We start from the raw sequence: 17,315 nt of genomic DNA on the forward strand, positions 1-17,315 counted from the left end.
CCCAAAACTTCCTAAATTTTTGTTCTGACCTCGAAGAGTTTATTTTGCTGAGGCGTCCTTGATGTGGGGTGCTTCCTCAGCTGAGGTGCCCATCAGGGCTCTACCTATTCCAGAACTTTCCTGAGGTTCTATAATCGACTTGAATTTCGCTAATTAGGTCATCCCATATTTTGGTGTATTCTGTTTAGCCTGTACTCAGCTAGTTGAGTACACACACACACACACACACACACACACACACACACACACACACACACACACACACACACACACACACACACACACACACACACACCTTGGCTAAACAGAATACAGAATACTAAACAGAATAATAATGTGTGTGTGTGTGTGTGTGTGTGTGTGTGTGTGTGTGTGTGTGTGTGTGTGTGTGTGTGTGTGTGTGTGTGTGTACTCACCTAGTTGTGCTTGCGGGGGTTGAGCTCTGGCTCTTTGGTCCCGCCTCTCAACCGTCAATCAACAGGTGTACAGGTTCCTGAGCCTATCGGGCTCTATCATATCTACACTTGAAACTGTGTATGGAGTCAGCCTCCACCACATCACTTCCTAATGCATTCCATTTGTCAACCACTCTGACACTAAAAAAGTTCTTTCTAATATCTGTGTGTGTGTGTGTGTGTGTGTGTGTGTGTGTGTGTGTGTGTGTGTGTGTGTGTGTAAACCTTAAGAGTCCCTCGACCACCGCCGCCCCCCCCTCCCCCCCTCTCCCCCCTCCCCCCTCTCCTCCCTACCCCTCTCCCCCCTCCCCCCTCTCCCCCCTACCCCCTCTCCCCCCTACCCCCTCTCCCCCTACCAAATTCCTCATCACTACTTCATCATACACACAATCTCCTCCCATGTCTCCTCTGCTGCCATTAGCCCCCCCCCCCCACTATCCTGCCCACGGCTCCTCCCCCTCTTGTGCCTACTAACGCTCTCCCCCCCCTTCCCCCTCCACCCCTCCCCCCCCCCGTGCCCGTGGGGGGAGGCGTGGCCGGGTGAATGACCCACGATTGGCATTCATGCCGGCGGCCACACCCATCTTGATGCAAGGCACGCGCGTGCACTCAACCCTTACGCCTGTGTACTTATGTACACAGGCGTAAGGTAAGTACACACACATACACACACACACACACACACACACACACACACACACACACACACACACACACACACACACACACACACACACACACACACACACACACACACACACACTCCGATTGGCGTGAAGTCACCAGTGGAGTCCCACAGGGCTCTGTACTCGGTCCTATCTTGTTTCTGATATATGTAAATGATCTCCCGGAGGGTATCACCTATAATAGGTATAGGTTAAGTAATAATTGTAATTACGAAGCAATAAGATGCTTATCTTAAGATACTAACAAGGTTAGGTAAGGTCGGTGTTTTCTATGAATCTTTTTAATGGTATCTATTATGTTTAGTATATCACCTATGCACGTAGTTAATAAGTCAATATTGACTTTACGAATTTGCGAGAACGGGTTGATCTATTCATTTCTCTCAATGTTTGCGGACGATGCTAAAATTATGAGAAGGATTAAAACAGAAGAGGACTGTTTGAGGCTTCAAGAAGATCTAGACAAGCTGAAGGAATGGTCGAACAAATGGTTGTTAGAGTTTAACCCAACCAAATGTAATGTAATGAAGATAGGTGTAGGGAGCAGGAGGCCAGATACAAGGTATCATCTGGGAGAGGAAATTCTTCAGGAGTCAGAGAAGGAAAAAGACTTGGGGGTTGATATCACGCCAGACCTGTCTCCTGCAGCACATATCAAGCGGATAACATCAGCGGCATATGCCAAGCTGGCCAACATACGAACGGCATTCAGAAACTTGTGTAAAGAATCATTCAGAACTTTGTATACCACATATGTCAGGCCAATCCTGGAGTATGCAGCCCCAGCATGGAGTCCATATCTAGTCAAGGATAAGACTAAACTGGAAAAGGTTCAAAGGTTTGCCACCAGACTAGTACCCGAGCTGAGAGGTATGAGCTACGAGGAGAGACTACGGGAATTAAACCTCACTTCGCTGGAAGACAGAAGAGTTAGGGGGGACATGAGCACCACATTCAAGATTCTGAAGGGAATTGATAGGGTAGATAAAGACAGTCTATTTAACACAAGGGGAACACGCACAAGGGGACACAGGTGGAAACTGAGTGCCCAAATGAGCCACAGAGATATTAGAAAGAACTTTTTTAGTGTCAGAGTGGTGGACAAATGGAATGCATTAGGAGGTGATGTGGTGGAGGCTGACTCCATACACAGTTTCAAGTGTAGATATGACAGAGCCCGATAGGCTCATGAATCTGTACACCTGTTGATTGACGGTTGAGAGGCGGGGACCAAAGAGCCAGAGCTCAACTCCCGCAAACACAACTAGGTGAGTACAACTAGGTGAGTACACACACACACACACACACACACACACACACACACACACACACACACACACACACACACACACACACACACACACACACGCGCGCGCGCGCACGAGACTTACGAAAAGTTTGAGGCATTACAAAAATTGATAAAAACAAAAATATATAAAAAATAAAAGGTTTACGGAAGATCTACTAAGTAGAAAATAGTTTTTAGAAAAGATCTTTTCCTACGTAGAAAGATCTACGAAGTAAAAGATCTACGGAAGATAATTAAGAGGAAATAACCAAAACGAGACGGAAGGAGGGGGGGGGGGGAGATGATAGCAAGAGAGGCGGCCTGAACACGATAACTAATCCATAATTGGCTTTAAACCGCTATGTGAAGGACTTCGAAATACTCGGTCAGGGATAGTTTGAAGACTGACCTCTTGGAGGCGTCGAGTGACAGTTTGGAGGTTCCATCCTCCAACACATCGGAAACGACGACGTTTCGGTCTGTTCAGGACCGTCATCGACACACGACTTGATAATGGTCCAGGACGGACCGAAACGTCGTCGTTTCTATCATCATCTGATGAGTGGTTTGGTCATGATTTTATTTTATTTTATTTTATTTAAATATATACAAGAAGGTACATTGGGTTTGTGAGAATACATTGGATAGTACAGTATATACATTCTTGTAAAGTCACTAGTACGCACAGCGTTTCGGGCAGAAAGTCCGAAAGGCGTTTCGGTCCCATGATGTCTTCAGCCACGTTATTGTGACTCGTCTGAAGTTTGTGCGCGTCTCAGGTACGCGGCCTTGTGGTTGGACACCGATCTTTCACTCAGTCCTCGTGTCCCAGCTCCTTGTCGTGGTGTCCCAGCTCCTTGTCGTGGTGTCCCAGCTCCTTGTCGTGGTGTCCCAGCTCCTTGTCGTGGTGTCCCAGCTCCTTGTCGTGGTGTCCCAGCTCCTTGTCGTGGTGTCCCAGCTCCTTGTCGTGGTGTCCCAGCTCCTTGTCGTGGTGTCCCAGCTCCTTGTCGTGGTGTCCCAGCTCCTTGTCGTGGTGTCCCAGCTCCTTGTCGTGGTGTCCCAGCTCCTTGTCGTGGTGTTCCAGCTCCTTGTCGTCGTGCCCTGCCCCCGGGCCGAGCTTGGGGAGTAGGACAACGCCGTAACCTCAGATGCAGTTCCAACGTGATAAAACTGTGCGCGCGACTACCGTAGAGTTGTCTCAGCGTGCACGCTTGATGGTCTGGTCAACCAGGCTGTTGGACGCGGCTGCTCGCAGCCTGGCGTATGAATCACAGCCTGGTTGATCAGGTATCCTTTGAAGATGACTATCCAGTTCTCTATTGAACACTGTGAGGGGTCGACCAGTTATGCCCCTTATGTATAGTGGAAGCGTGTTGAACAGTCTCGGGCCTCTGATGTTGATAGTTCTCTCTCAGAGTACCTATTTCACCTCTGCTCTTCAACGGGGGTATTCTGCACATCCTGCCATGCCTCCTGGTCTCATTTTATGTTATTTCTGTGTGCAGGTTTGAGACCAGCCCCTCTAATATTTCCTATTTTCCACGTGTAAATTATATATCACTCCTGCTTACGCTCTAGGGAATACAGATTAGGCTTTTTAGTCGGTACCAGTAGTTTAGATGTTTAATTGAGCGGGTTCTAGCAGTAAAGGATCACTGCACGCTCTCCAGGTCAGCAATTGATCCAGCTTTGAAAGGGGATGTCATTGTGCAGCAGTACTCCACTCTAGAGAGCACTAGCGTCTTGAAGAGTATCATCATTGGTTCGGCATCTCTTGTATCATCATTGTTAGAAAGGTTCTTGTTATCCAACTTGTAATTTTTCTTGCAGTTGTGACGGCTACTTTATTGTGTTCTATACAGGTAAAGTCTTCTGCCATGATTACACCCAAATCCTTTACATTGCTTTTATGTTCTATGGTATTATCTGACTGCGTTGTGTACGTATTTTCCGTTTTTATATTTTCTTTCCATAACGCATCAGCTGGAACTTAAATACCATATTGTATTATGTGGCTCATTGAAAGACCTGATTTACACCAGTTTAGAGGTTTGGTGTGTCCAGGATGTTGTCTACTCTCATGACAGTATGAGAGTGTGCACAGGAAAGTTGTGTGCTTTGGGACAGGAAAACGCTCCCGTGCTGTGGTGAAGGTGTGGGGCCAGATTCACGAAAGCACTTACGCGAGCACTTACGAACCTGTACATCATTTCTCAATCTTTGACGGCTTTGTTTCCAATTATTAAACAGTTTACAAGCATGAAAACTCCTAAATCAACTGTTGTTGTTGTTATAAACAGCCTCCTGGTGCTTCGGAGCTCATTAACTGTTTAATAATTGGAGACAAAGCCGCCAAAGATTGAGAAAAGATGTACACGTTCGTAAGTGCTTGCGTAAGTGCTTTCGTGAATCTGGCCCGTGTTGACTTGCCAGCTGAGTCAGATGTTGCCAGTGTTTGCCATAGAGAGTTTACGAGGATTCTTGAGTGCTGTATACAAACTGCAGTAATTGCCATGATCAGGTTTGACCGCCGCTCCTTGTGGCAACTGACCGCAATTGTCGAATTGACAACAATGAGCGCTTCATGTGTAAACTGTGAGCGCAGTAAGTGGGTCGTGATCTTACACATGACATTATCGAATGTTCAAGTCATTAGAGGCTTGGGACCTGCCGCTGTGAGGCGCCTGAAGCTTGGGCAGGTACCTGCACATCGGGGGTCTTCGGGATAGCCTTATAATGCATCCAAAGTTTGCAATGACTGACTTAACTGGTTCCCTTGTCTTTGTGCTACAGGTCCTCAGACATATTTTATTCGTATAATGAGCGTGTATTCTCTCAATCATTTAGGGTGGCCGTGGGCGTGGTTGTGGGCGGGGGGGGCGTGGTTGTGGGCGGGGGTGGGTGGCTGTGGGCGGGGGGGGGGGGGTGGATGTGGGCGGGGGGTGGGTGGCTATGGGCGGGGGGGGGTGGATGTGGGCGGGGGTGGGTAGCTGTGGGCGGGGGGGGGGGGTGGATGTGGGCGTGGCCGTCTAGGGTCTTTGACTGGACTTAACCTTTTACAATTTAGAGCACCAGAAACTTTCATGAACCAGACGCGTGAAGTCTGGCTGTGGGGGACAGTGGAAGGGGGAGAGGAATGGTAAAGAAAGAAGACGTCTGAAGGGACGGGCAAAGGGATGGAGTGAATTACGAAGACAGTTATGAAGTGAGAGAGATTATGGGAAGGGAGATGGTGGTGAGGTGAGAGGAGGGAGAGGAGGATGGGAAGGGTGGGAGGGGGGGCTGGGTGCAGCTCACGACTGCTTGCTGCCTGAGGCTCTCGTAGTGGGTCTTGTTGTGTTGACTTGTAAACAATATGATGTCTCTTGTTCCCAGGCGTGTGTGTGTGTCCCCCCCCCCACCTCGCTCTCGCTCTCTCTCTCTCGCTCTCTCTCTCTCTCTCTCTCTCGCTCTCTCTCGCGCTCTCTCTCTCTCGCTCTTTCTCTCTCTCTCTCGCTCTCTCTCGCGCTCTCTCTCGCGCTCTCTCTCGCGCTCTCTCTCTCTTTCTTCTGCCAGAAATTGTTAGGCCTTAATAACCCGCAGCTGTTATTGTTCTCTTGTATTTAACACACACATGTCCCGCTCTCACCCCCCCCCCCCAGGATGCAGCCCACAACAGTCCTATTTACTGCTGCTAGGTGAACAGGACTATTAGGTGAATGCACATTTCTGCTTCGGCCGGGAATCGAACCCGGGTCCTTGATCCACTTGCTGTATCGACGCTTTGTTTCTGTTTGTGTGTGGGTGTGTGTGTGTGGGGGGGGGGGGTTGTATGTGTGTGTGTGTGGGGGGGGGGGGGAGGGGGGTACTGCAGGGCGCTGACCCCATGAACTCTCTCGTGAGCGCCTCTTGCGTAAGAGGCGTGTGGGCGTGTTGGAGAGAGTGGGTGGGCGTGGTTGTGGCCGTGGGGGAGGGGGGCCGGTTCAAGCGTGGGTGGGTGGTGAGATATGGGCGGGACCTGGGGTGGTCTCCCCCCCACCCTCCCCCCACTCTCCCCCCACTCTCACCCATCCAAGTGCTCACCTCACTCTCATTACTGCAATCTCCACTGTAAAAGGTAATGATTTCAGCAAAGAGAAACTGCTTGCCTCTGTCCGTGGGGGTCCACGGTGACGTGGGGGGGGTCCACGGTGACGTGGGGGGGTTCCACGGTGACGTGGGGGGTCCACGGTGGCGTGGGGGGGTTCCACGGTGACGGGGGGGGTCCACGGTGACGGGGGGGGGGGTCCACGGTGACGGGGGGGGTCCACGGTGACGGGGGGGGGGGTCCACGGTGACGGGGGGGGTCCACGGTGACGTGGGGGGTCCACGGTGACGGGGGGGGTCCACGGTGACGTGGGGGGGTTCCACGGTGACGGGGGGGGTCCACGGTGACGTGGGGGGGTTCCACGGTGACGGGGGGGGTCCACGGTGACGGGGGGGGGGGTCCACGGTGACGGGGGGGGTCCACGGTGACGTGGGGGGTCCACGGTGACGTGGGGGGGGTCCACGGTGACGAGGGGGGGTCCACGGTGACGGGGGGGGTCCACAGTGACGTGGGGGATCCACGGTGACGTGGGGGGGGGTCCACGGTGGCGGTGGGGGTCCACGGTGACGTGGGGGGGTCCACGGTGACGTGGGGGGTCCACGGTGAGGGGTCCACGGTGAGGGGTCCACGGTGACGTGGGGGGGGTCCACGGTGACGAGGGGGGGTCCACGGTGACGGGGGGGGTCCACGGTGACGTGGGGGATCCACGGTGACGTGGGGGGGGGTCCACGGTGGCGGTGGGGGTCCACGGTGACGTGGGGGGGTCCACGGTGACGTGGGGGGTCCACGGTGACGTGGGGGGGGGTCCACGGTGACGTGGGGGGGTCCACGGTGACGTGGGGGGGGGTCCACGGTGACGTGGGGGGGGGTCCACGGTGACGTGGGGGGGTCCACGGTGACGTGGGGGGGTCCACGGTGACGTGGGGGGGTCCACGGTGACGTGGGGGGGGGTTCCACGGTGACGTGGGGGGTCCACGGTGACGTGGGGGGGTCCACGGTGACGTGGGGGGGTCCACGGTGACGTGGGGGGGGTCCACGGTGACGTGGGGGGGTCCACGGTGACGTGGGGGGGTCCACGGTGACGTGGGGGGTCCACGGTGACGTGGGGGGGGGTTCCACGGTGACGTGGGGAGTCCACGGTGACGTGGGGGGGTCCACGGTGACGTGGGGGGGTCCACGGTGACGTGGGGGGGTCCACGGTGACGTGGGGGGGGTCCACGGTGACGTGGGGGGTCCACGGTGGCGTGGGGGGTCCACGGTGACGTGGGGGGGGTCCACGGTGACGTGGGGGGTCCACGGTGACGTGGGGGGTCCACGGTGACGTGGGGGGGGTCCACGGTGACGTGGGGGGGGGGGGTCCACGGTGACGTGGGGGGGGGGTCCACGGTGACGTGGGGGGGGTCCACGGTGACGTGGGGGGTCCACGGTGACGTGGGGGGGTCCACGGTGACGTGGGGGGGGTCCACGGTGACGTGGGGGGGGTTCCACGGTGACGTGGGGGGGGGTCCACGGTGGCGTGGGGGGGGTCCACGGTGGCGTGGGGGGTCCACGGTGACGTGGGGGGGGGTCCACGGTGACGTGGGGGGGGGTCCACGGTGACGTGGGGGGGGTCCACGGTGACGTGGGGGTCCCACGGTGACGTGGGGGGGTCCACGGTGACGTGGGGGGGGTCCACGGTGACGTGGGGGGGTCCACGGTGACGTGGGGGGGTCCCACGGTGACGTGGGGGGGTCCACGGTGACGTGGGGGGGTCCACGGTGACGTGGGGGGTCCACGGTGACGTGGGGGGGTCCACGGTGACGTGGGCCTGTCTTCATTTTCACTGTCATATGTATCACTATATGACACCATCACTATCATAATTTCATGGTCTCTGTATGACTTTGTGCATATCAGTCACCACTAGCAGCATCTTCACTATCCTCGCTACCTTCTCACTACCCTTCACTACCTTCCCTACCCTTCACCACCCTCCCTACCCTTCACCACCCTCCCTACCCTTCACCACCTTCCCTACCCTTCACCACCTTCCCTACCCTTCACCATATACTGCTTTCATCAATAAACTACATAAAGAGAAAGCTGTCTAACTCCCTAATACCTATTTACTGTGTACGTATGTGTGCGCCTGTACATACGTACTTGGCACCTTCACTAACCGTTTAAGTAAATATATACTAGAGTTAAGTCCAAAGCGACCATGTTTCGTGCTAATTTTACATGATTTTTTGTCGTCTCAAAAAAATTTGTTTTGCATACTTTCAATAATTATTATTCTGACCAGATTATTAATGTGCATTTTAGAGCGTTCTCTTGGTTACCTTAACTTATGCTAATTGGAGTGTGGGCGCTAATGATCAGTAAGGTATCTGAACTGCTCTCAGTGTGTGTGCGCGCGTGCTCTCAGTGTGTGTGCGCGCGTGCTCTCAGTGTGTGTGCGCGCGTGCTCTCAGTGTGTGTGCTTTATATAGTGGTGAGTAGTGAGCACCACATCAGGCCACAGTCTCTGGCCTAGTCCCTCCATAATTACCTACTCTGACTTATATTGCTCACCACAAGCACCCATATATTGCGTCAGTGTGTGTGTGTGTGTGTGTGTGTGTGTGTACTCACCTAGTTGTACTCACCTAGTTGTGTTTGCGGGGGTTGAGCTCTGGCTCTTTGGTCCCGCCTCTCAACCGTCAATCAACAGGTGTACAGATTCCTGAGCCTACTGGGCTCTGTCATATCTACACTTGAAACTGTGTATGGAGTCAGCCTCCACCACATCACTTCCTAATGCATTCCATTTGTCAACCACTCTGACACTAAAAAAGTTCTTTCTAATATCTCTGTGGCTCATTTGGGCACTCAGTTTCCACCTGTGTCCCCTTGTGCGTGTTCCCCTTGTGTTAAATAAACTGTCTTTATCTACCCTATCAATCCCCTTCAGAATCTTGAATGTGGTGATCATGTCCCCCCTAACTCTTCTGTCTTCCAGCGAAGTGAGGTTTAATTCCCGTAGTCTCTCCTCGTAGCTCATACCTCTCAGCTCGGGTACTAGTCTGGTGGCAAACCTTTGAACCTTTTCCAGTTTAGTCTTATCCTTGACTAGATATGGACTCCATGCTGGGGCTGCATACTCCAGGATTGGCCTGACATATGTGGTATACAAAGTTCTGAATGATTCTTTACACAAGTTTCTGAATGCCGTTCGTATGTTGGCCAGCCTGGCATATGCCGCTGATGTTATCCGCTTGATATGTGCTGCAGGAGACAGGTCTGGCGTGATATCAACCCCCAAGTCTTTTTCCTTCTCTGACTCCTGAAGAATTTCCTCTCCCAGATGATACCTTGTATCTGGCCTCCTGCTCCCTACACCTATCTTCATTACATTACATTTGGTTGGGTTAAACTCTAACAACCATTTGTTCGACCATTCCTTCAGCTTGTCTAGGTCTTCTTGAAGCCTCAAACAGTCCTCTTCTGTTTTAATCCTTCTCATAATTTTAGCATCGTCCGCAAACATTGAGAGAAATGAATCGATACCCTCCGGGAGATCATTTACATATATCAGAAACAAGATAGGACCGAGTACAGAGCCCTGTGGGACTCCACTGGTGACTTCACGCCAATCGGAGGTCTCACCCCTCACCGTAACTCTCTGCTTCCTATTGCTTAGATACTCCCTTATCCACTGGAGCACCTTACCAGCTACACCTGCCTGTCTCTCCAGCTTATGTACCAGCCTCTTATGCGGTACTGTGTCAAAGGCTTTCCGACAATCCAAGAAAATGCAGTCCGCCCAGCCCTCTCTTTCTTGCTTAATCTGTGTCACCTGATCGTAGAATTCTATCAAGCCTGTAAGGCAAGATTTACCCTCCCTGAATCCATGTTGGCGATTTGTCACGAAGTCCCTTCTCTCCAGATGTGTTACCAGGTTTTTTCTCACGATCTTCTCCATCACCTTGCATGGTATACAAGTCAAGGACACTGGCCTGTAGTTCAGTGCCTCTTGTCTGTCGCCCTTTTTGTATATTGGGACCACATTCGCCGTCTTCCATATTTCTGGTAGGTCTCCCGTCTCTAGTGATTTACTATACACTATGGAGAGTGGCAAGCAAAGTGCCTCTGCACACTCTTTCAGTACCCATGGTGAGATCCCATCTGGACCAACCGCCTTTCTAACATCCAGATCCAGCAGGTGTCTCTTGACCTCCTCTCTCGTAATTTCGAACTCCTCCAAGGCCGCCTGGTTTACCTCCCTTTCTCCTAGCACAGTGACCTCACCCTGTTCTATTGCGAAGACCTCCTGGAACCTCTTGTTGAGTTCCTCACACACCTCTCTGTCATTCTCTGTATACCTGTCCTCGCCTGTTCTAAGTTTCAATACCTGTTCTTTCACTGTTGTTTTCCTTCTGATGTGACTGTGGAGTAGCTTTGGTTCGGTCTTGGCTTTGTTTGCTATATCATTTTCAAAAATTTTCTCTGCTTCTCTTCTCACCCTGACGTACTCATTCCTGGTTCTCTGGTATCTCTCCCTGCTTTCTGGTGTTCTGTTATTCCGGAAGTTCCTCCACGCCTTCTTGTTCAGTTTCTTCGCTTCCATACATGCCCTATTATACCATGGATTCTTTTGTTGCTTCTCGGATTTTTCCCTTTGGGCCGGGATGAACCTGTTTACTGCCTCCTGACACTTTTGGGTAACATAGTCCATCATACCCTGTACAGACTTGTCTCTGAGGTCTGTGTCCCAAGGTATTTCACTTAGGAAACTTCTCATCTGTTCATAATTCCCCTTTCGGTATGCCAGCCTTTTGATTCCTAGTTCTTTTTGGGGGGAGATAAGTCCTAGCTCTACCAGGTACTCAAAGTTCAATACACTGTGGTCACTCATTCCCAAGGGCGCTTCCATCTTAACTTCCCTTATATCCCATTCATTTAGGGTAAATATCATTTGTGTGTGTGTGTGTGTGTGTGTGTGTACTCACCTAATTGTACTCACCTAATTGTGCTTGCGGGGGTTGAGCTCTGGCTCTTTGGTCCCGCCTCTCAACCGTCAATCAACTGGTGTACAGACAACGCCCAGACATTGTACAGACAATGTGTGTGTGTGTGTGTGTGTGTTTTGGGTGTAAACTGTCATTTGGTAGTGGTATGGGCGTTGATATGGTGAAAGGAGGTAATAAAAGTATGTGTTTGTGGAGGGGAAATAAATTGGCAATTGAACAGGAAAGGAGAAGGGCTTCAAAATAGCAATTCACTTAAGGTATATTACACCAGCAGTAGGAGTCTTAAGAAACAAAGTTAATGATTTAAATGCTCTTGTCTGCACAGAAACATAGATATTATTGCACTTTCTGAAACATGGATGAATGTAGAAAATAGAGAACTATTAGCTGAATATCAAATGAATGGATTAAACTATTTCACACAGATATATTAGACGAGGAGGGGGAGAAGCCATATATGTTTGGGACAATCTGAAATGTAGTCTCAAAGAGGAATCAAAAGTGACCTATACACACAAACTGTTTGGCTAGACTTAAACGAAAGAGGTACAAATCTTACAATATGGGTTACATACAGGCCACCAAACTTAGACACAATGGAAGCAACGCATCTATGGTATGAAATACCTAGAGCATCTAGGTCTAACAGTATTTGTGTCATGAGTGACTTTAATTTTAGTAGAATAAACTGGCTTAACAGAACAGGGAAAAATGAAGCAGAAGTTTTTCTAGAATTAATTGACGAATGTTTCCTTAAGCAACACATTAAGGAACCAACACCTGAAAATAATATAAACAAGGATAACAAAGGATCTGAAGAACCTTATAGGTAGAAAGAGAGCGTGGTACAAAAGGATTAAGACTGGAGAAGTCAGTTTAGAACAAGAACTCGTACAACTGGTTAGAAATGTTAGCAAAGAGATAAGGAGGGCAAAAAGAAACTATGAAGTTCGCATAACAGGGCAAGCAAAGACAAATCCTAAAGGGTTTTTTTCAGTTATACCGAACAAAGATTAGAGAAAGGATAGGTTCATTAAAAACCGAGACAGGTCAAATAACAGATAGTGACGAAGAGATGTAGTATTTTTAATAAATATTTTGTATCTGTATTTACTAAAGAGGAACTTAACAATATGCCTTCAGCCGAACAAGTCTATGTGGGTGGGGACGAGGACAGGTTGACGAGTTTTGCAGTTATCAGGGAGGATGTTTTAAACAAATAGTAAAACTCAAACCAAACAAATCCCCAGGGCCGGATGAAGTGTTTGCCAGGGTGCTTAAAGAATGCAAAGAGGAGCTTTGCGAGCCACTCTCTACCTCATTTAATAAATCATTAGAGTCAGGCAGAGTGCCAGAGTCGTGGAAGGTTGCTAATGTGGTACCAATTTTTTTAAGAAAGGAGATAAATCACTTGCGTCAAACTATCGGCCAATTACCCTAACATCTATTGTGGGAAAGTTACTTGAATCAATAATTGCAAATACCATTCGTCTTCATCTCGAAAAACATTAATTAATAAATGATTCACAACATGGTTTTACAAATGGCCGTTCATGTTTAACAAATTTGCAAACAAAACAATACAAGTTTAACAATCATTTTATTCAGTATAGTTGAGGCAGTTGATAGTGGTAAGGATTGTGATGTTGTGTACCTTGACTTTAGCAAAGCTTTTGATACAGTGCCACATGAAAGACTGATTAAAAAAAATAGAGGATCATGGTATTGGGGGTGCTATATTAAGTTGGATTAGGGCATGGCTAGATTAACAAAGCTTAAATTACATTATCTAGAAAAGGCGAAGAATTAAGGGTGACATGATAGAGGTGTACATGTATATGAATTGCCATGTATATGAATGGGATTAGGTGATTATAAATAGGAGTTGCCTCGTATGGGCCAATAGGCCCTCTGCAGTCACCTTTATTCTTGTATTGACCAAACCACACACTAGAAAGTGAAAAGACGACGACGTTTCGGTCCGTCCTGGACCATTCTCAATTCGATTGTCAAATCGAATTGAGAATGGTCCAGGATGGACCGAAACGTCGTCATCCCGTCACTTTCTAGTGTGTGGTCTGGTCAACATATTTCAGCCACGTTATTGTGACTCCTCGTCCGCTTATATTCTTATGTTCTAATTCCTAGCGTTGGTTGCAGTTCCCGGACGGAGGAGGTGGACAGCGCGTGCGTGGTGCGAGCCCGAGGCCTTCCCTGGCAGAGCTCAGACCAGGACATCGCGAAGTTCTTCAGAGGCCTCAATATTGCCAAGTGAGTACACGTTCTTTTTCCCTTGGTTCCCTTCCCATGTTTACCATCTCTCTCTCTCTACCCCCTTACTCCCCATCTCTCCCTACCGCTCATGTACACAATGTTCGACAGACAGACAGACAGACAGACAGACAGACAGACAGACAGACAGACAGACAGACAGACAGACACAGACACAGACACAGACACAGACACAGACACAGACACACACACACACACACACATCACACACACACCAACTAGGTGAGTACACACACACAGAGGTAAGGATGTGTAACCAATGATGGTGCGTGCGAGGGCGGCGTTTGAGCGAGCAGGTAGGTTTAGGGTGAGTGGGTTGAGGGTGACTGGTGTACTCTGCCAAGGTCGAGCGTCGACTTCTGGCCCCCACTTTCCAATAGCTTCATGCATTACCTTCCCACACATCTATTACCGTGTTTACCTTTAAACGTGTGTATGACGTTAGCTTCAGTGACAGGGCCGGTATCTGACAGGGCCTGTAGAGACGGTCTGAATCTGCCCGTATGGCCGAAAGTGGACTTTTTTTTTAATGAAAAATTTAAAATAAATTTGGGATTTCTGTTTTCCAAAACGGCAAGTTAAGGGTCCTCTGGTAGGTTAGGAGGGCAGGAAATTCACCTAAAGTTTCAAAACGTCATGAAAAACGTTAATTGAAAGTTTTCCTCTTATAACTTAACAGAGTAACCCGGAGGACTCGAACAGAAGACGGGAGAGTAAATCGCTTTCATGAGCCGATTTCATTTCAAATTACGTCCATTTTTGGCCATAGCGCATAGCAGCGAAAAGTGACGTTATTTTTAAGATGACGGGTTGAGAGACGAGGTTACAGCTAGCCTGGCTCCTGTAGAGGCCAGGCTACAGCCAACCTGTAGAGGCGAGACCAACAGTGACATAGAGTAGAGCTTGTAGTAGAGCAAGGTGACTATTGGTCCAGTGGAGGCGTGGCGCTGGTCAGCGAGTGTGGGGGAGGTATGGTATTGTCCGGTGATATTCACAGGAGCTCTGTGTATTGTGTGCGACCCTGTGACAGTCTGGTCGCCTCCCTAGAATGCCACCACAGGTAGAGAGGCTTGATTGATTGATAAAGATTAAGCCGCCCGTAAAGTGGAGAGGACTGTTGTTGTTGTTATAGATTCAGTTACTCGGAACAAGTTCCAAGTAGCACGGGCTATGGTGAGCCCGTAACTTACAGGAGCGGGGCAAGTAGCACGGGCTATGGTGAGCCCGTTAATGGGCTTACCTGGCACAGGAGCGGTGCTCCTAGAAGAGGAGCTGGCACGTGTTAATATACATGTCAGTTAACTTAATCTGGGCTGAGGTTGCCGTAATCCCCCCCCCCCCAGGTTCTTTTTCTGGGAAGGAGGCGAGGGGATTATGTAGAGAAAACGATAAGCCAAAATGATGTGTAGTGCTTGGAGGACAAGGATGTGGGATAGGACGGAAGGGAGGAACAGTGCCCAACCATTTGGACCATCGGGGATCGAACGCCGACCTGCGAGAAGTCGGACCATCTCTGTATCGGCGAATCCAAGTGGATGAGTTTTTAACTGCTGGAGAAGTGAGTATAGGGTTCCCCACTGGCAGGGTGAGTATAGGGTTCCCCACTGGCAGGGTGAGTATAGGGTTCCCCACTGGCAGGGTGAGTATAGGGTTCCCCACTGGCAGGGTGAGTATAGGGTGCACAATAAACAAGTCGCCGCTGGAGACCACAAGCAAATCTTTAATGGATGCCTTTGAAGTTTTCTATGACTAGACGTTCTAGTGGGGTCCACAGGGCTGGGGTCCACGGGGCTGGGGTTCACAGGGCTGGGGTCCACGGGGCTGGGGTCCACGGGGCTGGGGTCCACGGGGCTGGGGTCCACAGGGCTGGGGTCCACGGGGCTGGGGTCCACGGGGCTGGGGTCCACGGGGCTGGGGTCCACAGGGCCGGGAAGCTGTGTGGGGAATCATTTCTTGCAGGGTAGACGTATGATCTGCGATGGTCATATTAGTTCAGAAATCCCAGCTCCTTGTCCTCTTATCCATTCCAACTGCTATACTGTATCCTGTCTTGGCGCTTCCTTATCATAACCACCTTACCCTTCCTCGCAGTCTTGTGTACTTAACCTGTGTACTCACCTGTGTACTCACCTGTGGGCTCACCTGTGGGCTCACCAGTGGTTGGTTAAGACGCTGCAGTTATTGGATTAGTTTAGCGTTGTTCCTTGCTACTAGCGCGGTAAGGGAAGAGCGAGACAGACAGATGCAGAGCGTAACTGTTAAATAATAACTACACGGCAAGTTACGCTTATAAGGAGAAGTTAGTGGACGTCTTGAGCGGGACAAGCTGCAAGTCTCAGGTTGGAACAGCTACTAAACCCTCTAACTGCTTTGTTCTTGGCTCAAGGGCCTCAATCATTTCATTTTCATAATGAGGAATCAATTGTCGCTTTGTTGCTGCAGGAGCGGAAGATCACTTGGGAACATTTGAGAGGTGGTGAGACAACAGGAGCGCACGCACGCACACGCCAACCCGTTCTCGCAAATTTAATAAGTCAATATTGACTTATTAAATATGTGCATAGGTGACATACTTAACATAATAGTTTCCCTTGAAAAGCTTCATAGAAAACACCGACCTTACCTAACCTACTTAGTATGTTAAGATAAGCATCTTATTGCTTCGTAATTACAATTATTACCTAACCTATACCTATAATAGGTTAAGTAACAATTGTAATTACGAAGCTATAAGATGCTTATTTTAACATACTAAGTAGGTTAGGTAAGGTCCGTGTTTTCTATTAAGCTTTTCAAGGGAAACTATTATGTTTAGTATGTCACCTATGCACGCAACTAATAAGTCAATATTGACTTATTAAATTTGCGAGAACGGGTTGCACACGCACACCAAAAAAATAAATAAATGAAATAATTGGCGGGATGTAGCAGCCCGTCCTCCTAAGGTTTCCCAACGTCAAGAAACTGTCGTACGCTCGCGAAATTGATTGTATGTCAATTTCGCGAGCCGCTACCATTTTCCAAGTACGACAATTGTTGTTTTCCTTGGGTGGAGTATACGTCAAAATGCGACGCTGTATTATGAGAACGGATTGGGCGGAGTCGGTCATCGAAGAAAACGGTTGAGACGTTTTCAGCCGCCGACGGTGTTCGAGGGGGAACTGTGCTAAGAGAAAATGTGAGCTGGTTGTGGGGCACAGTTGGTGACGGGTGTTAAGGTGGCGTCAGGTGGAGGCAGGCCAGATGGTGATTAAGGGGCTTCGGCAGTTAAGGTGTTTCGGACGGCTGGTTTGCTTGTTAAGAGGTCTCACGTAAACTGGTCGTTTTGTGGGGTTGTTATTGTTCGGGTATTCTGGATGCGGTAGTTATTGTTATGGATTCAGCTACTCGGAACAAGCTCCAAGTAGCACGGGCTATGGCGAGCCCGTAACTTACCTTTTATTTTTTTTTTTTTTTGAGATATATACAAGAGTTGTTACATTCTTGTACAGCCACTAGTACGCGTAGCGTTTCGGGCAGGTCCCTGGAATACGATCC

At 49.7% G+C, this 17,315-nt stretch overlaps 1 protein-coding gene across 12 annotated transcripts in view; it reads left to right on the forward strand.

Annotated features, from left to right (window-relative positions):
* LOC123760405 (epithelial splicing regulatory protein fusilli) overlaps positions 1-17,315 on the forward strand; it is a 258,631-nt gene that overhangs the window by 135,697 nt on the left and 105,619 nt on the right. For 8 of the 12 annotated variants that reach the window (XR_011229333.1, XM_069328848.1, XM_069328851.1 and 5 more), the window contains exon 6: positions 13,635-13,757. Coding sequence is in view for 11 of the 12 variants with exons in the window: in XM_069328848.1 (XP_069184949.1) it covers positions 13,635-13,757 (123 nt within the window). In the remaining variant the exon portion in view is untranslated. The remainder of the gene's footprint in view (positions 1-13,634; positions 13,758-17,315) is intronic. The other 4 variants (XM_069328850.1, XM_069328852.1, XM_069328853.1 and 1 more) reach the window with 1 other exon arrangement.

This window comes from Procambarus clarkii, chromosome 22 (genome assembly GCF_040958095.1).
Source record: "Procambarus clarkii isolate CNS0578487 chromosome 22, FALCON_Pclarkii_2.0, whole genome shotgun sequence".
NCBI lineage: Eukaryota > Metazoa > Arthropoda > Malacostraca > Decapoda > Cambaridae > Procambarus > Procambarus clarkii.